General features: G+C 46.5%; 1 protein-coding gene across 2 annotated transcripts; it reads right to left on the reverse strand.

Annotated features, from left to right (window-relative positions):
• Positions 1-5,080: 5,080 nt before the first annotated feature.
• On the reverse strand, positions 5,081-25,436 carry RRM2B (ribonucleotide reductase regulatory TP53 inducible subunit M2B). Of its 2 annotated transcripts, XM_041413061.1 has the most exons (10): positions 25,178-25,311; positions 20,766-20,918; positions 19,238-19,354; positions 18,204-18,337; positions 16,566-16,660; positions 14,471-14,604; positions 9,047-9,151; positions 7,833-7,946; positions 7,189-7,359; positions 5,081-5,527 (listed from the first exon to the last, which is right to left on the reverse strand). In XM_041413061.1, exons 1-9 carry the CDS (start codon positions 25,283-25,285, stop codon positions 7,207-7,209), a joined length of 1,113 nt encoding a protein of 370 aa, XP_041268995.1. In that variant the 5' UTR covers positions 25,286-25,311; the 3' UTR covers positions 5,081-5,527; positions 7,189-7,206. The 2 variants fall into 2 exon arrangements, with proteins under 2 accessions (XP_041268995.1, XP_041268996.1); XM_041413062.1 differs by lacking the exon at positions 25,178-25,311 and adding an exon at positions 25,384-25,436 and having other exon boundaries at positions 5,081-7,359.
• Between the last annotated feature and the right edge of the window lie 634 nt (positions 25,437-26,070).

The raw sequence follows: 26,070 nt of genomic DNA on the forward strand, positions 1-26,070 counted from the left end.
AAACACAGCACATGTGATAGTGGCTGTAGGAGCCCTCCAGACACCATCCCATTAGCCCACAGAGGCATGACTGAGCAGGAGACAGAGGGATGACTGAGCAAGGAGCAAGGCAGCTCTGTTAGGGCTTATCATAACACCTGTCTCTGAAGCCAGCAATTCACACACTGTGAATGAAGTAATGTCATAAAAACATTCAGTTCTCCAGTCAGTCTAATAAGTTGTAATCTAAATCTATTTCCCTTCAAATTGAAAGAAAAAAGAAATCAATAACTGATAGGCAAGCCTCTTCTCATGGGGCAGAAATGCTTGCTATAACAACTCTAAACTGGTACTCCTCTGCACCATGGGTTTTATCACTGCCCTGGGACTCCACAACCAAGATTGGAACAGCCTTTATTCACTGACCTGGCTTAAATTCATTAATTCATGGAAAATCTTCTCCATAGTTACCTAGCCAAGAGGAATTCAACAGGTGAGGTAAATTTTAAAGACACTTCCCTGCTTTTCTGGAGCCTCATTTAATGCCCATTCTCCACTATAGTCCCAGCAACCCAGATTTCCTCCCACCTGGAGAGCTGAGATGTCTGAGAGAGAAGCAGGTATTGGGGAGCTTCTGTGCATCAAAAGATGGTTTAGGTGTACCTGGATCCAGGTCTGGTCTGGAGGAGCTTCTCCACAGCTGCCACTTTCCCAAAGGACACCCCAAGTCCTGCTCCATACTGTGAGGACCAAAGCAGGCCTGAGCTCAGAAAAAGTTAACCCAGTAGCAAATAAACCAGTAAAGGCCCACAGAAATGTTTTCAAATGCTGGAGAGCTAATAATGAAACATTTGGTTTAGTAGAGAATCACACTTGTTCCAAAGCTGTAAGCTACCTCTTCAAAGAGATCCGAAGCTTCCTGTGTCTGCCAGGGCTTGCCCACATGCACAGGTCCTGCTCTGGGGAATGAGGATGTCTCCACTGAGGGGCTGTGCCTCAGAGCAGAGGCACCTCAGTCCTTAGCATTGCTGCTGCCAAGGTGACAACAGCAACAGCCCTGCTGGGGCTGAAACTTTCAGGGCTCAGGTGTCCCAGGTCCGCTCTGGGCTCCTCATGTTTAACACTGGCAGCAAATATTCCCAGAACCTGTGATTTTCCAGGCCCCCAAAGCTACTTCTGCCATGACTTCCAAGTGAGCAGATGGTAGCAGCAGTGTGACTATTCAGTACTATTATTAGATATTTATTAGTTAGTGTTTGTGCTGCTCACCATTGGGTTCAGTTCCCCAGAGCTGGGTCATGAAGCCCTCAGGGAAGCCTTTGCAGGACATGAGTGACCACACCAGCCTGTGTATGATGATGACTTTTGTGGCACTGCTGCTGGCATCTCAGCAATGAGCAGTGAACAGGCTGTCACTCCCACTGCCACCAGCACGGTTTTTGCTTATCATACTTTTCCTACCCAAGGCATGTCACTGCCTTCAGGATTCCCCAGCCCTTCCCTGAGTGGTCTCAGTCTCTCAGGAGCTGGCTGATGTGCCACAGCAGCCTGCCTTCAATTAATCTCTCAAAACTGTCTGTGAAGCAGCAAACAGCCCATCCCCTCCTGGAGACCCTCCATGGCAGAGGCCAGCAATGGTGACCATCATCAGCACACAGTGGGCCCTGGACAAGCTGCTTGGTAACAGATCTGCAGACACAGCCAGAGCAGAGCCTGAACAACCTCCTGCATGGCAAGGCCACCAGCTGTGAAAAGGATTCTTGCATTTCCTCACAAAACAACCCAAGTATAATCTCTTCAGAGCCATGTCTGTGGGCTAAGGAATAGTGATGGGGAGGCAGACTTTCCCTGAAGCTCTCAAGTTCAGCTTAGGCTGCACTGCCAGAGGCATTTGTCAGATCAGTAAAAAGTATTTGGATGTTGAGACTTGTTCTTAACTTCTCTTGGATCTGCCCATTGACAAGAAAAAAAAACCCCACCAACTTCTCTGGTATCCACCCAGAGCCTCCAGTGTGATTTTTGGGAGCCTCTTCACCAAAAGAAGTAACTTATGGATGACCTAAAAGAGGACCTTGTTTGAGGGGCTTATAAAAACCACACCAGCCTCATGAGCAGATAGCTCCCTCTGAGCTCAAGCAAACATGGCTCTGGTCAGCATCTGCCCCAGTCTGGCAGGCCAGTGCTCCACTGCAGGCCTTTCCTCTCCCTCTGGCACTGCACTCTGGGACCAGCAAGAGCCACGTCCAAGCCAGGCAGGACTTCAGCTTGAGCTGCAGCTGGAAGGGCACAGCAGCACTCTGCCAGCCATCACACAGAGTGGCACAGCAGCAACCAGCAGGGCTGCTTATGGCATCCCAGTGGCCTAATTGTGGTAGGAGTAGGAGTAGGAGTAGAATATGACATTTAGGAGAGACTTTCAAGGATAGCCTTTGAGCAGATCACATCCAGCTGTCACTGGGCTGGCACAGATTTTTTTTCTGACATTCACTGAGCACCAGAGGGACAGAATCCAAAGTCGGTCCCTGCTGGTGAAGTCATGGAAGAATCCAAAAGAACTTTCCATCAGTCTGTTGATCTTATTTAATTATCTGCTGGTGAGGACCTCCCCCTGCCTCTGCAGCAAGAGGCATTTCCTAAAGGAACTGGCAAGGCCTTGGAACAAGCCCCAAAGATGGCCTTTCCCTGTGGCAGGAGTCAACACCTCACCCTTAATGCCAGGCACTTCTCTGTGACAGCTCTCCTACTCCTACAAGCTCACTAGAGATGCTGCAGCAATTATGGGAGGCCATTCCCAGAGTAACAGTAACAAACAGTGGACTACAGCACAAAAAGGAATGGATGATACAGATTTGTTCCTGTGAACCCATCAGCAGCCACATCAGAGCCAATGCAGTGATGAATGGTGCTGGCCAAAGAAGTAGGAGGAGGAGGACATTTCCCAGGTAAGCCCCTCAAGCATATTTGTAAGACAGGATCTGCAGGGCAGGAGCCCCCAGTCAGCAGCACTCCACAAGAAGCTCTGATATTGGCAGCACTGCTGCCTGTCATGGAAATCTCATGTCTGTCATTCACAAATCCTTTTATCTCATTCAAAGGGTCAAAATTCAACAGGGAACTCCCCAGCCTGCCCACAGGAGTACACTCAAACAGCCAAATGCCAAAGTTACTGTTCAAAGCAGAAATGCGTGCTCCACACTGGCCAAAACCAGCCATTCCTGAGATTTGCCTGCGTTTCAGGCTGAAAAAACTTTAGCTAAAGTTAGCAGAGCACAGTTCTATCCCCAGGGCAGCCCTGGTTCCTAGAGCCAGATTATGTACGATGGAATGGGACCGCTGCCCATTTGTGCCCAGGCCATGGGAAGCAGGGCAAGGCAGCAGCTGCTGGCAAACCAGGAATAGTATCTCTTAACAGCAATATTACAGTGCCCACCTTGCCCTTCTGCTCCAGGGAGAGGGTTTGCTAAAAGCTGCCATTCAACAGCTTCTCCCCTCAGCCATGCTGGTGTGCGTGTGTGGTGTGCGTGCACACCCATGTGCCAGGTGTGCACACCTGTACACACAAGCAGGGTCTGTGCACACACGTGAGCATCCCTGCGGTGTGTGGTGCTGACAGCGGGCCCCAGGCACAGGAGCATCCTCCTGGCAAACACAAACTCGGCTGCATGAAATAGTAACGCATCAGCATCGCCAGGGACTGACTCCCAGAAGAGGGGCTAGATAATACTGACAGAAACATTAACATTTGCTGACTCAAGGGCTCCACCAGGAGGAAAAACCAGCCCAGATCATCCCCTTAGGAAGGCCAGAAGGAAGATGCTCCTCTGGCAGGCTGGTGACCAGCAGGGAGGCCACGCTTGCTCTTTCAAAGCTTTCATCACTCAAAGACAAGGACAAGAAATGTGGTGGAAGTGGATCAGCAGTGTCAGCCGGCCAGGGGCTGGCTGCAGCTCTGAGGATGCTGCCACACACACAGCATCCTCACCCACTGCAAAAATCTTACCAGTCCAGAAACACTAAGGAAGAGATTGCTAACTACCCTGTCTTCACCCACTTTTATTTCCCAGCAAGGGCTGGGAATACTCACTGACCTGCTGCACTGGGCAGTGGTTTCACAGCCAGAGCAGAGCACTGGGAGCACAATGTCTGCTTGTGCTACTGATAACCAACTCATGGGATTTGCCAGGAGGCACATCTGCTTGAATGGGAACAATGGGAACTACTGAGGCCACTTTGGAATTTAAAAAGGGGGATTCTTCCCATCAGCCTCAGGTCCTATTGCAGGCCCCAGAGAGAGGCTTCTACTCACCTGACCCTTGCAGACATGTTCTTCACCACGAGACAAACACCTCCAGGAAGCACCTTCTCTGTTGCACTGAAGTCACACACCAGCTTTATGCCAGCTCAGAGCACACAGACCATGCACACTGAAGGGATGCTTCCCACCTTCTCTCCCACACACACCCATCAGCTTGATGGGCACAGTGTGGGACACACAGAGCCCTCAGAGGCCCATGGGGTTTCTGCCCAGTGCCCGGCGCTGGTGGAAGGCGCCTTCTGCCCGTCATGCTTGCCTCAAGGAGGCACAAAGAGGCTGCAGGGACGACTTTTGAAATGACAGCCCGGACAGGGCCTACACAAGCAGGTGTGAAGCTGTGCCAGCTCAGACCCAGGTGCCCAGTGTTTGGCTTCAGGCAGGTGCCTGGCTGGCTCCAGCTCAGCCTGAACCCGATGATGCTGTGCCCAGGCAGTCAGGGTGCCTGCCACAAGGGCATGATGCTCTTGATATATCAGGTACCACCCACTGACAATACATTTTTGGAGTGTTTCCTCACTGAACCTTACAGACTCCCAAAAGATTTCTCCTTGTGCCAGAAAATCCCAATTAAAAACAAACCAAACCAAACAAACACAAAACCCATTTGTTTGCTCACTAGACTGCAAACCTATTTCCAGGAACAAGAAAGAGCAAGTCAAAAGCTCCAAAAAGTGCAAGACAATAAATGGAGCACTCATAACTTTCTCCCACAATCCAAAAGCTGTGAATACTGACTTACTCTGTCACATCCCAAATTTATCACTTTGGATTTCACAAGGAAGCATGTAACTTGTAAATGAAGGCATGGGCTTCCCCACACTCAAATTTTATTGAAATGATACACGTATTTTATACACAAATCGAGTGGGAGCCGTTGTACCAGACTTTGGTATCTCACATACATTTACAGAACCTGAGCACATTGCAGTTTCATATCAGAATCCTCTCCATACTCTCATCATAATTCACAAGACTCAAAATAAATACATTTTAGTACTTTCAGTGACATAATAGGTTCCATTACTCCAACAACAGAACCATTTACAGTATTTTCTCTTTCTCCCCTATCAACTCAGTATTTCCAAAATGCACTGAGTTTTCCCTCTGAGTCCACAGTTCTCTTGCAGTTTCAGGATGTTAGTGAGGGCCACCAGTTCCAACTTTTCTCTGTATTCTGAACGTTCCACTCTGCCCTCTTCCAAGTACCTTACGTCAAATGATGCAGGCTCTTCTCTAGGAAAAAAAATAAGTTCCATTTCCATGCTCAGTACATACTCCTCATCTTTTACAGAGACAAAAAAAAAACCAGAGTCAATTTTCCTACTTATTTTTACAGCAGGGACAGTTGTTCACTAGGAACTATGCTAAGGCAGTGGACCTGTTTCATGGAACTCAGGTACCCAGGACTATGGCTGGGCCTGGGCTGTTAGTTTGGCTCATGCCAGGTATATCAAGACATTTGCAACAGTAAGACTTACAAAAGCTCTTCCACAAAATGCTGAATATTATGAAAAATGCTTGGGTTTAAAAAAGCAGAACCCTTTGTCTAGCTCTTGTATTCTCACTTCATCTTGGAAAAAAGGAATCTATTTATTTGCAGATAAGTCAGGTACAGCTGAATAGCATCCCTTCCACCCCAAGTACCACTGCAGCACATTAACCACTCTTCAATCACTCCATTCTCTCTGTGTGGTATCCAAAAATTACAGTTTTCAGGCACACAATCAAAAACCAAACAACAGTCCTTTGTAAGATGCTGCTACTCCATACTACTGGGTTTGTTTTTGAAATGTTTAGTATCTTCTTTCAGTATCTTGTCACAGTGGTTCCAATGATTCACATCAGACCCACAACCTGATGTACCTTCATACATTAGTGGGTGCTTCCTTACAGCCCCAGTAGTGTGTTTGTAGCACCTCAAGGAATAATCCCTTGGAATGACATGTCTTCTCACCCCTTCAGTGCACAAGTGCAACCAAGAAGAGGAGAATATCAAACCACCAGCACGACAAGGGGAGATGGACAACACCCAGAGCTGGCTGTTTCAGTGTCAGATGATTACAAATACAACTACAGATTGCTTAATAAGGCACTTGATCAGTGAAGCACGGAAAAACAGGCAGCACAAGCCAAAGAACCACAGGATGTGGTTTTTCTCCACTGTTAACAGGTGTGCCTTTTCAATGACCATTCAAAGTCCACTGACCTGTTCAGTAACAGCTGTAAGAAAAGAATCACATGTATTTGAATTAAATGCCTACCAAGACCCATCAGTTTTCCAACCCATGTAAAACTTCTTTCAGACAGAATCCAGGTTAATGGGGAGATTACACATAATTCCCAGATTTAATAATATTCTATAGTTCAGACCTCATTAAGGTTTTCCCACATTTAATTTTTACTGTATCTGCAACAGGATGAAACAGAAGAGCTTTTACTCTGTACCAAATCTATAAACATGAAAACAGAAAACAGGAAAAGGAAAATAATTTAAAGCAACATTTTTACATGGAGTGATACCTCAGCTGGTTTTCAGATTAAAATACCATAACATGAGGTAAATAGGCAGTTTGCTTTCTTAAAACACTACCAAAGTCTTAAAAAAGTAGTAGCATCCATTCTAGTAGCATCCATTCCATGTCATTTTTAAAGACAGCATTGACAGCAGATGAGTCAAGGGAATCTTTAAGAGCCCATCCTTTTATAAAGCCATATAATTTTTTTACAAATGATCCCCTTTTTTTTTTCCAAATGACACAGAGAGAAATATATTTACTCCTCTGACAAACAACAAGAAAACCCAGGAAAAATATCCCAGTACACTCTGATTTCCACGAGAGGAAATTAAGTCAACTTCACAGCATAAAGGGAGATGAGGAGAAGGAGACAGTCACCATTCATTTGCCAATTTGTCAAAAATCTGCATCCAGAGTGAAGACATTGTCCATTGTTTCTGCCATAACAGCAAAACGTTGATATTCTGAAACCCGCTTCTCGAAGAAATTTGTTTTTCCTTCCAGAGAAATATTTTCCATGAAATCAAAAGGATTTTCTGCATTAAAGACCTGGGGAAGGAAAACACACTGCTGATTCTGACAGAGAAATAATGCTTTAAAAACCCTACCACAAACCAAACTGTCAGACTCTTTCAAACTAGACCACCTCCAGCTGCAGTATCCTGTAGGCTCTGTGGACCCCTATCTAAGCAAATTCAGCACTGCCACTCCCAGGAGTTTGGTCTGTGGTGGAATTCACTTGTGCAAGGTGCTTGTTATTCTTCAAGCACTGCAGCATCTGAGCACAGCTTACGTTTCCCATTACAAACCTGCTGAGCAGCTGAAGGGAAACAAAAGCCTAAATTGTTCTTGCTCTTTTACAGTGAAGCATAGGTATGAATGCTGTGGTTTCAGCTGTCACTCACAGGAAGTCCATGTGCTAAATATGACCTGCTCCCCAGCATGACAAGGGAGTGCTTTGTGCTGACAGTTCTCCTGGGCTGCACTGGCAGGCCAGCATTTGGGGCAATTGCATCTCTTACCTTTGAGAACCCAAGCTCCATTAGTAACCGGTCTGCAACAAATTCAATGTATTGTTTCATCAAGGTGCAATTCATTCCAATCAGTCCCACAGGTAATGCCTCAGTTAGAAACTCCTGGAAGTTAAAATACACATGACATTTAAAGAAATGAAATTAAGAAGAAAAAAAGGAGAGAAGACACCTGTGTTTCACAGTAACATACTTTGTGATGTTCCAGGCTCCCCAGAACGTTGTCTGAATAAATAACTTGCATCACTAAATTCAACAAATATCTTCTATTTTCAGTAAATGTTTGTATCTTCCCTTATTTTTAGCCTGTTACTCTGGAAAAGGCACAATATTTTGATCACTGGCCCTCTAATCTGCATTTTTCCAATCCCCCAGCATAAGCTTCTGTGTAAGCTTAAGCTCCAACTCCAGTAAACCTGCAGACCATACTAGTGGGAGCAGGGATAGATCAAGAAATCACCAGTTTTCCTGGCTTCCAGCCACTACAGAATGACAGACTAGAGGGCACTGATATACATGAGTGCTGAACCCTCAATGTCATGTGTACATTCAGGCACCAATACATACCTGTCTCAGTGTTGTGAGACAAAGCAGGAGCATTTGTCATCATCACAGTAGTTAGATGACAATAGGAAAGAAAGCTAAACTAAAATCCTGCCAAACACTCAGCCATGCAGAAACTTGTGCCTGCAGAAGGGCAGCACTTCACATGAAAGAACCTGACATCAACCTCAGGAAATGCCAGAAGACAGCATGATATTCGTGGCCAGAACAGACCCTGCCTTCTCCTGAGGACAAGCAGAGATGTGAATACAACAGGGAGAGACAAAGATCCTGAAAGGACAGATGTAAACAAACTCCTCTCTAAGAGACAGCTGCAGTTGGACTAGATGATTACTGTAGGTCCCTTCCAACTGTAACCAATCTATTCAATATAAAATAAGACAGTTTTTCCTCCTTCCTGTCATTAAGGAGAAAACCAGCTGCCAGCTTCAGCTTGCCCCAGTTGCTTGACAACTGAATCAGAAAGTCTCTGACTCTTATTGTCACCATTAAGGACAAGGGAAATAATGGTGTAATGCATCAGGAATCAAGCCTGAGCCAAGTATCAAACATGGAATCCCAAAAGTTAGAAGTTAATTTGTTTATTTTCACACTTCAGACTGAGCCTGTGCTGCCCACAATGTTGTCACAACCAGGATTACCTGCTCAATTTCTACAGCATTAATGATGATCTCACACACTCGCTCTTCTGATGGTCTGTTCACTAAATAATGGAACATTAGACAAGCAAAATCACAGTGTAGACCCTGAAATAAGAGAACAATGAAAAACATAGTCAGTTTTCCCCTCTTCCACATAGTTTGCTCTTATTTCCAGGCAGTCTCACTTGGGTTAAAGTTTCCCAGCCTCCTGCTTTTATGAAAGTCTTACTGTTATCACATGAAATGTGGACTTGTAGTTTACAACCCAGTAACATCTCAGATCTTACACCTGCCACCTATGTCAAAGTAATGTTCAGCATACATGCTTCTCAGGTAAAACTCTTCTGAGGGCTGCTCTACTGTGAGTGATCTTACACAGAGCCTTGCTGGTCTCTGCCTCCTGTCAGGGATGATTTTCCTGAAAGACCTCTACATCAAGACCTGCAAAACTACTTGTGAGTTAAAACAGGCTGTTTACCTGCTCTTTGCTTTGAGATACTTGATTTAAATTCTATCACCAGCATTTCTTCCCTTGCTTCTCCCAACAGCATTTTCAGAAAGGCAGATTCACATTAAAGTCAATAAACCCAAGACTAACAAATCATCTCTTCCCCAACTAAATTCCCCTTTTCATTTCACCCAGCTATCCTACACAGAGCCTAGTAAACTGTGCTCCTTTCCAGGATTTCCAGAAAAGTCTCCGACCACAGTAAGAAAACATCAGGAGACAAGCAACCCCAGACAGCTGCTCCAAGAGGCACCTCTGCTTCTCTTTAACTTGCCTGGGTGCAGCTTGATGGTCTGGCTTCAGCCATACCTACCACTGACAGCCTAAAGGAGCACTGTGCTGCCATCTCTCCTCTCAACTGCAAGGTGGTGATTACAGCCAATAAACACCAAGAGGGCACATCCAGAGTGAAAACCAACCAGAAAGAATTTGGCAGACTATGGGCTACAAGACAATCCAATATTATCATTAACAAGGGTCAAAACAAAACCTGGGGGCTGTTCTGCTGCAAAGGACCTGGGAGTCTCAGTGGGTAACAAGCTGACTGAGCCAGCAGGGCTCTTGTGATCAGAAGGGCCAAGGGTATCTCAGGGTGCATTGGGAAGAGTGTGGCCAGCAGGTCAAGGGAGGTGACCCTCTCCCTCTGCCCATCCCTGGTGAGGTCACATCTGGACTGCTGTGTCCAGTTCTGGGATCCTCAGTATGGCAGAGACAAGGAGCTACTGCAGAGGGTCCAGCAGAGACCACAAAAATGATGAGGGGGTCTGGAGCATCTTTTTTGTGAGAAGAGACTGCAGGAGCTGGGCCTGTTTAGTTTGGAGAACACTGAGAGGGGATCTCATTGATGCATATGATTATCTCAAAGGTGGTGTCACAGTTTAGGAATGGCACTCCCCAGTTCAGTGCCCCTACCAAGACTCTCCCAAACCAGATGCCACTTGCTTGCTCCCTGCCCCCACCAAGACACCCCCAGCTTCCCCTTGTTCCTTCCTGCTATGTGAATGGAGGCACAAAAGGTAAAAATCACAGGATGAGTAAGACCAATTTACTGGAAACAACAATAAGATAACAAAAGGAATGGTAACAGCAATATGAACAACAAAATGTGTAAGACAAAGAAGCTATTTACGTGGAAACCCATGACAAATACGCACCTGCTCTTCCCAATTACATTTTTTCCCACTGGAAAGAACACCCTTCTCAAAAGCAAGAGAGGGAGCCCCTTTTCCCCACTCCTGTCAATGACCTGAGATGGCACCCAATAACATTAGGGTCTTACCCACACAGCTTCAGGCTCTACCCCCTCACAGCTACTGCAAAAAATTAACCCTGTCTTTGGCTGAAGCGAGGGCAGGTAGGTGCCAAGAGGATGGTGCCAGACTCTTTTCAGTGGTGCCCAGCAACAGGATCAGGAGCAATGGCTGTAAACTAAAACACAAGAAGTTGCACCTCAACATGAGGAAGAATTTCTTTACGTCAAGTGTGACACAGCACTGGAACAAGCTGCCCAGGGTGACTTCGGAGTCTCCCTCTCTGGAGACATTCCAAACCCACTTGGACACACTCCTGTGTCACCTGCTTCAGGTGACCCTGCCTGGATTTCCAGAGGACCCTTCCAACCCTAACAATATTGTGATTCTGTGAAAACCTTTTTGGAAAGGCTATAAAATCCTTCTGATTAAGGTCATGAAGTAATGTAATTTTGGAAATATCCCCCCCTCTAGTGACTGCATTAGCTGCCTGCTGCAAGGCTTCCCATGGTCTTATCCAGGGCAACATCACCAGCAGGATGCAGGACATGCCTGGCTTCTCCATGAACCCGTGTGCTCTGCTGACTGGTGCTCCCACCAGCTTTGCACCTTTAAGTATCAGAGATGCACCAGCTCAACAACAGCCTGGGAGCAGAAACAGCAGCTCAAAAAACACACTGAACGTTAATCATTGATCTGTCCAGGTGCATCAAAAAACAGTTTGTAGTTTTCCATTGTGGATTCTTTTTACTGCCACTGGGTTTCAATGCAGGTGCTCTGTGCACCAAGCTTTAACCTTTGTAACAGCACTGCAGCTGCAATTATTCCAGCAGAGCTCAAGAAAACTTTAGTCTTTTGGTGCTCGACTCTGCAGAAAAGTACAGTTATATTCACTCACCTGAAAGTGATCCTTGTAACAAACAAATCTGCCTCACTCAAATGATTCAGTTCATGATTACTCACAGAAGACACAAAGAAGGCGAAGGCTGAAGAAATATTTGTTTTTTCCTTACTCATCATATCACTTTCTTCAAAAGTGTCTTTTAAAGACATATGAAAAGATGTCTCATTTCAAAGCAATTTTTCTAGCCCATGAAAATCACTTCCATTATAAAAAAAAGCTCTTTACACATTAAGACCAACTCTGCTAAGTTACAACCACTAACATGTTTATACAGCAGACAAAACTGGTCTTTCTACTTTTTCAGTGCTGTGCAATGCACAGTCCCCAGCCATAAACAACAGCTGCCAACTTGCAGGGAGCAAGGAAAAAGAAAGGAAGGAAGCAGTGAAAAGAAGGGGCACTTGTAAGCACATGGTCTGTCATATTTGGTGCGCTGACATGCAGCCCCTCAGACACTTCACATCTTAAGTTAAGAAGCACTCTCCTCAAAGGCAGATCTGCAGCTGCCCCCTCCCAGGAGATTCTATTGCTGTGCAGCAGCACAAGACCATGGAGAGAAGTGGTATCTGCTGCTTCTGCAGCAACCTGCCACAGCTGCCTTGGTGATGGATGCAGGCAGCTGTCTGCAAGCTCTGGGACCCACAAGCAGGAGCAGGAGGGAGTGGTGCTGGGAGCCCACCTGAATCTCTCTGAAGCAGCTGAGGCTCAGAGTCTCAGAGTCACACACTACCCAGGTCCTTGCTCCAGGCAGCCCCTCCCTGCAGCTGGGGACCTTGCAATTCCACCCCACTCCTTGAGCAGCTGGGCCTTTGCCTCCCTTCACAGCAGAGGAAAACAAACACCCCCTTCAATCTAAAAAATCCATCTTTTTGATAATACTATATACACTGGTGTGCTGGTTTTGGCTGGTGTGCTGTTTTGGGGTAGGGTTGGTTTTCCTGAAGTACAGTATGGGTCTGTGTTTTGGATTTGTGCTGAACACAGGGCTGACAATAAATAGATGTTTTTGCAATTGCTGAGCAGGGCTTACACAGAGCCAAGGCCTTTTCTGCTTCTTGTACTGCCGCAAGGGTGAGGAAGTTGGGGGTGCATAGGAGGTTGGGAGGAGACACAACACCTGTCCTGAGCTGAGACAGGTGACCCAAACTGACCAAAGGGACAGTCCAGACCATGTGGCATTCAGTATATAAAATGGGGGAAGAAGGGGGCAGTGTTTGGAGTAATGCCATTTGCCTTCCCAAGTCACTGTTGCACCTCATGGGGCCCTGCTCTTCTAGAGATGGCTGAACACCTGCCCATGGAAAACAGTGAATTAATTCTTTGTTTTCATTTGCTCGTGTGTGTGACTTTTGGTTTCCCTATTAAACTGTCTTCATATCAACCCACAAGTTTTCCAGCTTTTACCCTTCCAATTCTCTCCCTGGGGAGAGATACTACTGGTGGGCGAGTGAGAGAGTGGCTGCATGGGGCTTGATTGCTGGCTGGGGTTGAATCACAATTGGGACACCAGTATGTTTGCTCCCTTTAAAAACAGGCATTTTTGCTGAGGAACCCAGCAGCACCCAAGCCTTAAGTTCATCAGTGCGGTTTGCTGGATATAAAACTGGCTGGATGTCCAGGCCAAAAAATGTGGTAAGAATTAAATGCAGTTAGTGGCTGGCCACAGGCAGGGTTCCCCAGGGCTCAGTTATGTTATGTACGCATATATATATATATATATATATGTTACTGGCCTGAGTGGCCAGTCCTGTTTAATATTTTTATGAGTGGTAAAGTGCCTTGAGTGCACCCTAAGTCAGTTTGCAGAAAACACCAAGTTTGGTGGAAATGTTGATCTTCTGGAGGCTGGAAGGCAGAGGGATGTGGACAGGCTGGATCAATGGACTGAAGACAATGGTATGAGGTTCCACAAGGCCAAACACCAGGTCCTGCACTTGTGCCACAACAGCCTCCTGCAGTGCTACAGACTTGGGCAGAGTGGCTGGAAAGTAGCCCAGTGGAAAAGGACCTGAGGGTGCTGGTTGAGAGCAGCTGAACACAAGCCAGCGTGTGCCCAGGTGGCCAAGAAGGGCAACAGCATCCTGGCTTGTGTCAGGAATAGTGTGGCAAAAGGACCAGAGCAGTGATCACCCTCCTGTACATGACACTGGTGAGGTCATATCTTGAATCCTGTGCTCAGTTTTGGAGAAGGACATTGGGGTGCTGTAGCAAGTCCAGGGAAGGGCAATAAAGCTAGTGAAGGGTCTGGAGCACCAGTCTTAGGAGGATTGGCTGAGGGAAATGGGGGTGTTTATGCTGGAAAAAAGAAGGCTCAGGGGAGACCAGAGCTCTCTACAACTGCCTGAGAGAAGGCTGTAGTGAGGTGTGGGCTCCCCTCTTCTCCCAAGCAACAGGACAAGAGGAAATAGCCTCAAGTTGCATCAAGCAGGGGATTGTATTTGATATTACAAAAAACTTCATGGAAATTGCTGTCAAGGGAAGTGGTTGAGTCACCATCCCTGAAGGTATTTAAAAGACACTGAATGTGGCACTTAGGGGCATGGTTTAGGGTTGGGCTTGGCAGTGGCAAGTTAACAGTTTGATTCAGTGATCTTAAAGATCTTTTCCAATCTAAATGATTCTATGATTCCATAATTATTGGTAAAAGTCTGCTTCTTTCCCCTTCCTCTGTCAAAACTACAGGTTCTTCATAAATATAATTCTACCCTTGTCCTGGAAACTCACTTTTCTTCCCAAACAGTGTGTAGGTTATGCCACATTACCTCATCTCTGCTAATAAGTTCATTGGAGAAAGTCAATCCAGGCATCAGGCCCCTCTTCTTCAGCCAAAATATAGCAGCGAAGGAACCCGAGAAGAAGATGCCTTCCACTGCAGCAAAGGCAACCACTCTCTCACCTGTTTAACATAACACATTTTTTGTTAGACACAAATTGCTCTATTGCTCATCAGCAAGAGGCACCGTTTGCATCAGACAGAGTGATGCTGGAGAAAAGCAATCTCCCTTGCAGCACCAGATGCTGTCTTTGACCACATCTGTCAGCAGATCCTGAGGCACAGTGGGTCTACACACCCCACAGCACTCAGCCACAGGCAACCCCAGCAGAACTGAAGAACCACTCACTGAAACTGCCACGGGTCAGAAGCAAAATAAGGTAATTGTCCAAAGTGGCCAAGACATTAGTACTCCATTATCTCTTTCTCCTGAGAGGCAGGAAAGCAGCTGTGTAACTGACAGCCAAAACTGAGAAAATGGCCAACCTCTTATAAATTAAACAAAAAACCCTACACCACAATTTCTTCTTGTTCGGCATCTACATAAAACCATATTCTTAAAAGAGTGAAAGTCTACAGAACATAAGTCAAGACACAAATAACTATTTGTGTTATCCCACCCTTAATCTGAGGAAAGCAAGGCATTATTGGTCCCAGTTCCCCCTGTTCTCTACATGAATGTATTTCTTCAGACTACAAGACTATCTGACATTTTAGTGAAGCCACATCACTCCATGTACACTACCTCAAACAACTTCACAGCCTCACTGTGTATGTTCTGACATGAAGAGTTTTGGCACTAAGTTCTGGTGCCTTTTCCCAATAAGAACTGCACAGAATTTTGCTTTAAAAAATAACCCAAACTAGCCAGATGTCCTACTTCCTCTATGAGATACAAAAGTCAACTGGCTCATCTGAAGAAATTCAAATTAGGAAAAAGCACAGAGAGCAATAACACCTTACAAGTATCACAGAAGTTATTAAAGAATTTTTCTGGCAACACTAAAAATGTTGTAGGTTACTGCTACAGAGGAATAAAGAAAGACTGCTTATAAAATATAGGTTTAATGAAGCAGAAGACTGACTACTTATTTGGATAAAATGCATTAAGTTTGGGGGCAGGGGGCACACTGCTTTTTGAGTTAAGGAACTTTCTGATTCCTGGCACACCCCACACCGTTGGGAGCAAACAAAGAAATGATGAAGGGGTTTCACACTCAGCAAGCAAAGCCAGACCAGGGAGCCAGTGGGAGCTCCAGGACACAACAATGTACAGCTACAAAAAAGAACCTCCCTCAAACAAGAGCTGTGAACAGAGGCTGCAAAAGAATGATGTTCAGATTTATTTGGTTCACCAGGTTGAATCTCTCCATCTCCTACACCTTCTCAAGATATAGAGGATGTTTGCTTTAAAAGATTCACCAGAGTGCACCCATTATGCATTTCAGCTACAGAAAACCCTTCCAAGTTTTCTGTAAGACTGCAGAACACTTCTAAGGATGTCCTGCAGCACGCTGATGGAAGCTGAGCCACTGTCCCAGCTCTGAAATGAGATACAAAAACTAGAAATCTGGTCCCAACAGCAAACCAGAAACACCAGAAAATAGATGGTTCTTGAATCTTTTCTGTCCAGGCTCAGTCATGCCTCAGTTACAAAAAATTCCATGGATTTCTCTATAGGAACATGAACATATAAAATACCTGGACTTGCAAGAACTTCAGCTGCCCAGTTCTGAACACTGAGTGAAAAATAAGAACCAACTAGAAGAAATAATCAAAACCAGAACATAAGGTCTACAAGCAAAAGAATTGAGGAAACAAGGGTTATTCAATATAAAGACAAAAAAAGACATGGCATTTTTCATAACATGATTTCAGGGGGCACTGCCATTTCTTTATTTCTCTACCTGAAGATAAAAACATACAAGCTTACCAGAATTTACTTCTAGTTCTTTAGTTAAACCAGAGTCCCAGAAGTCACTACATCTGTGAAGAATTTCATTTCATGTTCCAGGGGTGCAACTTACTCACAGAAGGTCAGTTTGTGATATGCAATAGAAACAAGTTTATAAAAAGCTACACACCAAAAGTGGATTCTCGGTCTTCAATCCACTTCAGAGCCCAGTCTGCTTTCTTCTTAACACAAGGCATTGTTTCAATAGCATTAAACAAGAAATCCCTATAGAAGAAAACAGAGACAAAACACCAAAATAGTGATTTAGGTAAATCTGCCCTGGTTGTCCCTTCCAGCTCCACTAGACAGAGGATCCCATTATGCAAGGCTCTGAACAAATCCATTAAGAGACCACTCCCACTCCAAAAAGGTGATGAGCTGTCCTGCCTTTGTCTGGGATAGAGTTCATTTTCTTCCTAGTTGCTTGTACAGTGCTGTGGTTTATATTTAGAATGAGAATTATGCTGATAACACACTGATGTTTTAGTTGTGGCTAAGCAGTGTTTACACGAAGTCCAGGACTCTTCAGCTCCTAACCCCACTCCACCAGCGAGCAGGCTGGGGGGAACAGCCAGGACAGCAGACCCCAAGTGCTCAAAGGGATATTCCATATGATGTCATGCTCAGAATGTAAACTAGGGGAAAGCTGGCCAGGGACCAGTGAGCAACTGATTTGTGCATCACTTGTTTTGTCTATTATTATTATTATTATTATTATTATTATTATTATTATTATTATTATTATTATTTTCCTTTCCTGTCCTATCCAGCTGCCTTTACCTCAAACCACCAGTTTTACTTTTCTCCCCAATTCTCTCCCAACCCACTGGGCAGGGGCAGGCAGTGAGTGAGCTGCTGTGTAGTGTCAGCTGCCTGCCAGGTTAAACCACAATGTCACCTGTGATAAGAAGGGCAGAGGGAGGCCAGTGTGCAGAAAGCAACATCCCCAAGGGCTCAGGGGAGGAAGGCTGTGAACTCAAACATCCCATCCCAGGAGTGCTCACCCACCAGACCACAGTCTCTCTCAGACTTGAAGCCAGCTACTTCAGACTATCCATAGAGCACAACCTCATCTTGCCCAACTCCACAAAAGAAACTAGACAAGTCCCACATGTACAGACTCTGTTCCTATGCTGAAAACCTGAAAGGAAACCTTGCAGTCCTCCCACCATCACCAGCACATGATGCCACCGTGGGAAAGCAAGCTCTGCCTGACCATCACCATGGTGGAGTCTCTGAGGGAAAGTGCCGCTTTTCAAATGTGTTCCCTTTGGACCAGGAAGTTCTTCAGACAAAAAAGGTGAAGTCAATCATTCAAAACTAAGCAGTTCAGATTGCATTAAAAAGCACTGACAACAAAAAGGCTGAAAGGATGCAATACATTGATTGCTGTATATTAGAAACACCACTTTGATCATGAGCACTCAATTTCCCCAGGCTGATCCTCTGTGGATGTAAGAGCAAGCACTGCAAGAGCATGATGACCTCAAGGAACTCATCTAACCTTTAACATTTCATATACTCCATGCTTCCAGCAACAAAAGATTTATACAAATATTAACTAACCTTCTGATACTCCCACAATAAGCCTTGGTCAGTAATACTCCTCTCCATTTTGGGGGTCAGACATGCAGGCCTTGAAAGCTTTAAGGAACTTTCCCCAATTCCCCCAGAAAGTCAGTATGAAAACAGGAGACAGCTGCCATGCTACTGTCACTGGCTTCAGCCACAAATTTCCCACAGGTTTGTTACACATCCAGAGGTTTACCTTTTCTTGGGATCTTTGATGTAGGTGTCTATGAGCAAGCTGTACATCTCTGAGTGAACATTCTCAATGAGAATCTGAAAGCCATAGAAACAACGAGCTTCTGGGATCTGCACCTCCTGACTAAAACGTGCCACCTGCCAAAACCAGAAAGCATGCAATACAATGTCACTACTCTGAGCTCAACAGGTGAGACAACAAATCTCTGCTACAGAGACAGGATGGGAGCAGTTCTGTCCCACTTTGTTCACAGACATGTCAATAGGAGAGCTGTGGTGCAGAAGAAAATAAAAAAGAAAATAAAGCAAGTAAATACAGAAGTAAATACATCTAAGAGCTGAAGGGCACACATACACAGGAGAACAACAAAATTATGCAGTCCTAAACGGTACTGAACAAAGCCTCAGACTTTGTGTTCATCATTAAAAGTACAAAGAGCATGATATAAGGCATGTTCATGCAATACGTGCACATATATACTACATGTTATAAACATTCAAAAATTTGAGATTTAAACTGGGCATTTGCAGACATATACTACTGTGATGAGATATTCTCCAGTCCAGAACAGATAGCAACACGAAGAATTCCCCACCTTTTTAGCAGCACCCACCTGCAGCCCTAAGAGATTCTAGGATGTTGTTCAGTGAGAACAAAACAGATTTTACCAAAAATGAGGAATACACGACATGGCCATGGTCTGTATTCCCTACTTGTCAATTAACATGAGTACAGAAAAATATGGGGTTACATTAATTCATTCAGAAATGTACATCCCACAGCCAAGCAGGGGCTGAACTTATAAACAGTGTCCCAGAGTGATGTGATTTGGAGCCCTGATGACCACAGCTGACCCAATTCAACTCAAACACCGCTCCCAGACAAACAAGCTCCTTGTTCCACTTGAAAAAGGTGAGGTAGAAAGAAAAAAAGTACACATTTAATAAACCTATGAATTAATGTGAAAAAGCCAAAATGGAAAATTAATAAGACAATAACATGACTAAGTATTCAAGCCCTCTCTAAGTCTTTCTCACCAGGTTTTCATTTACAATTCCATCACTGGCTGCAAAAAACGCCAGAACATGAGAGATAAAGTATTTTTCATCTGCTTTCAGCTTGTTCCAGTGAGGAAGGTCCTTTGACAAATCAACCTAATGAAAAGAAAAAAGGAAAATATTATTGTTCTTCTGCATTTGTCATTCTGTAAAAACAAGCAGCCCAGTCAAGTGATTGAGGCAGAGTTTTGCCATTTGCTTTCAAATCTTTACATGTAGGGAATTTAAATATTTGTGACTGTAAAAGACAACAGAGACACTGCAGTACTGCTGTCTCTGTCTGCAACAGTAACATCATGTACTTCTTTCACAGTTTACACTTTTGTAATTTGGAATAAAAATTGGTACCTATTGAATAAATAAATGAGATTTTGAAAAGCCTTAGTATCTTTCTGTCACAAGTATGAACACACACCAGTAACGAGACCTCATTCTGAGACACTAAAACTTCACTTGAAATAAATGCTGATACTCCAAGAAAGCTGTACCCAAGCGTGTCAAAAGATGGACTGAGGGGACTTCTGCCTTTGGCAGGTGTTCAGCCTTCATATTGTCAAAGAATGGTATGGAGCAAATGCTCTGCAACTGCTCCTGTCTATCAGACCAAACCCCAGCCATGAGAGAAAACCACAGCTTCCTTCACATGGGCCTTTTCTGTTTGTTTGTAGAATTTCTGAACCAAAACAGCACTAAACTAGAGTTCGATGTGAAAAATGCAGAGGACCCACAGAAGGTAGGACAGTGTAGAAACCAGTAACATAGTAAAAGGGAAATGCTGGAAAGGCAGGAGTTCAAATGCTTTTTCTTTAATGGTTTAAATGAAGATCTGCTGCAACAGGGCAGCAAGCTGCCCAGCCAGGCAATGCAATACCACCTCCACAAACAGCAGCTCCTCATCATCCCATGATGCCTTCTGGTCTATACAGAGCCTGCCAGTGCTTTCATCTCACTCCTCTGAGTTGCAGACCACTGCCCACAAATGAGCAAAGGTCTAGCTAACCAGCAGCCTCGGGAAAGAACTTAGAGCTTGCACTGTAACATGGGGCAAGCACCTCACCAGGGCAATCAGCAGTCAGCTAAATGCGTTTTTAGCAAAACTGTCTGTCTGTAAATTTAGGTACCTAATATTAACAGCATGAAATTTTCCAGAGCATCTTACATGGGCAAGGAGTCAGTTACAGGTTCAGACCACAGCACAGTAGGAGCTATCTGACCATGAATCAGAACAATCTGACTTAGGATTTCTCTATAACCAGAGAAGCACCCCAGGACACAATTCCACCTCATCCTAAACTAAGCACCTCAAACAGCTCTGCTGAATCACCCTGTGGAAGCAGCTTGCTTTCCACTGTTGATGAAGGGAGTTCTGCTTTGGTGCTGGCACCTAATGTTTGATTAAATTAATTCCAGCCTTTGCAACACAGAAGCCAGCAGCAGAGCTAGGAAAAACGTGCCAGGACCCCGGTGCTCTGACTACCTTTTGCCAACCCACTGGTCCAGGGCTCACCTCTTCTGCTGTCCAAAAGGAGGCCTGAGCCTGCTTATACATCTTCCATATGTCCGGATACTGGATGGGGAAGATGACGAACCGGCGGTGATTTTTTCTGAGCAGAGGCTCCTCATCAAGGTCAGAGCCATTTTCAGCAGCACTCGATGAGCTCTGAAAATAAAGCACAGTTCTGGTTGAAGTTACCACCATTTATTCCTCCTGCTCACACAATCCCGTAGGTGCGGTCTGAAGCTCAGCCGTGTCACACAGACCCTCACCCGGCCCCCTGGGGTCGGTGTCCCCCCGCCCTCCATCAGCGCTGCCCGCCCGGCTCTGCCAGCGCAGCTCTCGCCCAGCGCCCTCTCTGCTCCCTCCCAGCTGTGCGGGCGCCAGGAAGCGCCTGAGCGCCCCAGACAAAGCCCTTGCAGCACACAGGGGAAATCTGCCCTGGGAGACATCAGCCGCTGCGGTCCCACACACGGGGAGATACGAGTGAGGTCACGGCACCGCGCTCAGGCTGCCACCAGCACAGCTCCACCGGGCCCACTGCCCACATACCTGCAGCCATCTGCTGCAGGTTCAGCCATTAGAACCTGGGTGGACTGCCTTAGGAAAGCCATGAGATCACAGTAACTAATCCCAACTGACAGAGGACAGCCCTGTGCCACAGCGAGTCTCAGCATGGAGGTTTGTGTACGCAATCTGTGAGGGCAGCCCACACAACAGCGTGGGTCTGGAGGCTCTCCCTCAAGTGCTGATATGAAGCTAAGGTGCCTCTTCCCAGCAGCTGGCAGCAGGAAAACCTCTGCCTGGAGTCACCCATCTCCACACTGATCCTTCAGTGTATGCTTCCAGAGGACATCTGTGCACAGCTCTTCCTCAGAGAAGGAAGCCAAGCTGGGGAGCTGGGGACAGCTGATATTCAGGAAACAGGCCAGTGAAAAGGTGAAAAGTAGCAGAGAGCACTCTGAGCAGGGCCTTCACCTCACCTCACCTCTGGCTGGGGACATCTGCTCCCAGGATCAACCCCTGCATCCCTGCAGACAGGTCACCAAGCACCTCCTAGAAACAACTGCTGTGAAGAGCTGTCAGGACAGCACACTGCAACCCCTGCAGGAGGGCTGGTGACACACACTGATCAGAAGTCCAGCAAGCAGGATGCCTCTCTGGTTCCAAGATCCCACCGACACTGCTGCAGATGATAACTAACCACAGGCAGTATACAAGGTGTTCCATATAATACAGCAGAGAAGGGGAGCTGAAGGTTTTGAACACCATTATTTCTACCTTCCTGGAGGTATCTGGAAGTCCTTTCCCTACCCAGTCTGCTTGTAACTACTCACATAATAAAAATCATTCCTTTACTTCAATTTGGAAAATATTCTCAAACAAATAATGCCATTCAGATTTCAAAAAAACAAACAAAACCCAAACATATGTGCACGTGCATAGCTACCCCAGATGGCACAGATACCCCAGATGCCCAGTGAATACATCACTGAAACACATTCTGGTTACAATTCTACCCCTTTATTCTATTTTTAAATATTACTCAATTACATGATACAGATTTCCCAGCATCATCTTGCAGAGTCTGGTGACGGCCATGAGAATTGAAGACCTTGTTTACTTCCCAGGACATAGATAGTTACAATAACTCAGTGGAATTGGGAAAATTTGGGGTTGGCAGGTTCAGCACCTTGTCACAGCACACACCTGCTCAGGGGCTGGTATCCAGCCAACTCCATCTGGTTTTGCATCAGCTGACATCCTTGAAAATGGAAATACTGCAAAAGTCTTTCCTAATGGAAATACCTGCAGAAGTCCACAGCCACTGCTGGCTCAGGGACAGCCTGCTGTCCTCCAGGACCCCCAGATCCTTCTCCACAGAGCTGCTTTCCAGCAGGTCACCCCCATCCTGTACTGGTTCCCAGGGTTATTCCTCCTCAGACCTGCATTCGTCTTTGCTGAATTTCAGACTATTCCTCTCCCCATCTCTCCAGCCTGCCCAGGTCCTTCTGAAGGGCTGCACAGCTCTCTGGGGTATCGGCTGCTCCTCCCAGCTTTGTGCCATCAGTGAACTTGCTGAGGAGGCCTCTGCCCCTTCATCCGAATCACTGATGGATAAGTCAAAGAACAGTGGGCCCAGCATTGAACCCTGGGGGACACAACCAGTGACAGCCCTGAAACTAGACCCGTGCTCAATCCACCTCACCACCCTGAGCTTGCCTATGAGGGTACCATGGGAGACATTGGCAAAAGCCTGGCTAAAGCCCATGTAGACAAAATCCACCGCTCTCCCTTGTCTATTCAGCCAATTGTCCCCTCACAGAAGGTAATCAGATTGGTCAAGCACAAGTCCCCTTTGGTGAATCCATGGTGACTACTCCTGATGACTGTCTTGTCTTCCACGTGCTTAGAGATGGACTGCAGGACGAGCCATCCCATCATCTTTCCAGGGATTCAGGTGAGGCTGGCTGGCTTGCAATTTTAAAAACTGTACCAGTATTTTATTAAATAGATGGTTTTGGTTGTTTGGGTTTTTTTAATTTTAAAAAAGGAAAGGTCAGTCACAGAGGCTACACCATACTATACCTCCTGCTCAACCCACATCCCACCTCCCTTATCACCTTCAGAGTGCAGAGGAGTTTCACAGGCAAGCTCCTGTTGGCAGGCAGACAGTGGCTACAAGATAATCCCATCTTCTCTAACTCAGTTTCAAGTGTGTGGCACATTCTGATCACTGCTGAGGCTTCTGAGCAGTCACCACCTTGTGCTGAAGGAGCATAATGCATTCCCTGCCTTGCCTTCCTGGATCCAGGGGCACTGGCAGGAGGGTGAGGGGCAGGAGAAGACAGAAGTCACTATGTCAACTTCCTTCAATCTGCACCCCAGATCTTTTTCTTAATGCTATGATAGTGCATAAAACAATCAACACTCACCATAATGACAAAGGGCACCCAGTTTATAATGTGTACATGCTTCGTTCTGTTCAGACAATATGATCCAAACACACAAAAGAGCTGAAGCTGGTGGGCACAGGCCAACCCTTGCACCAGCAGGGTCAACCAGATGAGGCTTCAGTATCTCCAAGGATGTAGACTATACAACCTCTGTGAGAAATCTGTGCCAGCATCTGACCACTTTCAGAAAAAACAAGTGTTTTCTCACACATAAATGCAACCTCTTGTACTTCAGTGTGTGACCAATGCCCCTTGTCCCACCATGGGGCACCACTGAAAAGAGCCTGGCTCTGTCTCCTTTATTCCCTCCACTAGGTATTTTCACCCACTCACAAAATCCCCTGGAGTCTTCTCCAGGCTGAACAGTCTCAGCACTCACAGCCTTTCTTTGTATAACAGATGCTGAAGTCTCTTAATCATCAGCCCTTTGCTGGACACACTCCAGTACATCACATCCCAGTTATTCTGCAACTGTGAGAGACAAGCTCTTCTAGTGATGACAATAAACCAAATGGACAACAAAAACTGCTTAGGGGTACTGAAATGCCTTCCATTAATTTCAAATTCAGCAAACTAGGAAATAATTAACATATGTATACACATACAACCACCACCTCACAGCTACAGCTGCTGGGGTACATGTGCAAGCATCACAGTTACATCAGCTGTAGCCAGGCAAAAAGCTAAAGGTGCTGGCAGAGCCAGCACTGTGATGTGGAACACACTCAGTGGTATGGGACCACGAACCTTCACACACCCTAGTTAAGAGGCTGCATGTGCATCTCACGAGCTCCCAAAGCACCCAGGCCAGCCCTGGGCAGCGCAGGCCATGCCAGCAGTGAGACTGGGAAAACCGACACCATTCCTGTAGAGACTGAGGAGCACAACACCTGCTGGTTCCACGTGCTTGAGGGGATCACAGGACTACCACACACTTCACTACAGGTACAGCACGTCACTGTTCAGGGGGACACAGTAAGGGGTTTCTTACACTTGTATTTAACATGGCACACCTAGTTTTGGATTCTTGGGTTTCCCTGCCATGATGATCCTTTCTCCTCGAACACCTCAGCCTGGCTTAGCATGGTTATACTGGGGGTACTGCAGAACGTAGCTCAGACACCTCCCAGGGGCAGACCTTCCTGGTCCACAGGCCCTGGGAAGCCGGGCACATCCCCAAACCGCACACCTGCCTCCATGGCGGCTCGGGGCAGAAAGGACGAGCTCTTCCTTCCCGGCCCCGGCAGGCGCAGCACTGCCCGGACCCGGACCCGGCCAAGCAGCCCGCGGCCTCCGGTCGAAGGCCCGCATCTGCCGCAGGTGCTGCCCGCGCTGACCGGGCCCGCGGTGCCCGAGCGCTCCGGCCCCGCCGAGCCCGGCCGGGACAAGGGCGCGGGGGGACCGGCCCATGCCCTTTCCAGGGCTGTCCGAAGCAGCGGGTCCCTGCCCGGCCCGGCCCGGCCTTACCCGCTCCGGGCCCGCCGCCTCCTGCGGCGCCGCCGGGCCCCGGCACTCGCCCATGGCTGGCGGGACTGCTCCGTGAGGGGCGGCGGCGGAGGAAGGGGGAATGGCCATGGCCAAGGCCGCTCCTCCCCCGGGGAGGACTCAGCAATTGCATAACAAACGCAGTCGCAGGCTGGGAGGCGCTCGCAAGGGCCCGTCAGTGGCAGTACCATTGATAGTTTCTCTCCCTTCTTGCAAGCAGAGAGAGCTTCAAAAGATTCGGGTGTCCGCTTTCTAGAAAGGTACCTTTCGGTACTGCTTTAAGAATTCGTGTGCCCTTAAGAATTTTGGGTATTTTCTTTTAAAGGCACCTCCCCTCTCTCCATTCCCAAGCACGGGAAGGGGGAGTCAGGCCAGCTGGGCTCCTCTGGGCTGCAGCTGTGTCCTGCGGCTTCTTTGTGCCTTGGGAGAGACGCCCGGGCCTCACCAGGGCAGGGGAGAAGAAAAGTTCCGTGGTGAGATCTGTGACTAAGCAGAAGAACAGCTCTGGTTTTCTTACATTTCTGAGCACGTGTCTGAGCAGCAAGTGAATTACAAGCACAGCAGGAACACACAAAAAGTAAAGGAGAAAAGGTGGATTCACATTATCTGCTGTTACCTGAGTACTGTTATTTCTGAGACATCCTTGAAGTTTTATTTCCCAGAGATACCTACACAAGCTGTTTATCTTTACATCCAACAACAGCTGCACTCATATCAGTATATGGACTACCAGGGATTCCAGGTTTTTGTCCAGAGCAATCAGAGGAACACTGACTGATGCAGAGCAAACCCGATTGACCCATTTATAGACCAATTCTGTTGGTGTGTGCAATACAGAGTTTGCTGGTGGTTTAAGGGGGAGATGCATGAGTTTG

This window comes from Onychostruthus taczanowskii, unplaced genomic scaffold, assembly GCF_017590055.1.
Source record: "Onychostruthus taczanowskii isolate IOZ18803 unplaced genomic scaffold, ASM1759005v1 scaffold4, whole genome shotgun sequence".
NCBI lineage: Eukaryota > Metazoa > Chordata > Aves > Passeriformes > Passeridae > Onychostruthus > Onychostruthus taczanowskii.

Excerpts from the sequence above, each read along its gene's own strand:
- RRM2B (XM_041413061.1), bottom strand. The coding sequence starts at position 25,285 with ATGGCCATTCCCCCTTCCTCCGCCGCCGCCCCTCACGGAGCAGTCCCG. Across the intron at positions 14,605-16,565 it reads AGACCGAGAATCCACTTTTG|GTGAGAGAGTGGTTGCCTTT; the intron begins GTGTGTAGCTTT and ends TATGTTAAACAG. Across the intron at positions 9,152-14,470 it reads AACTTATTAGCAGAGATGAG|GGTCTACACTGTGATTTTGC; the intron begins GTAATGTGGCAT and ends CTCTTATTTCAG.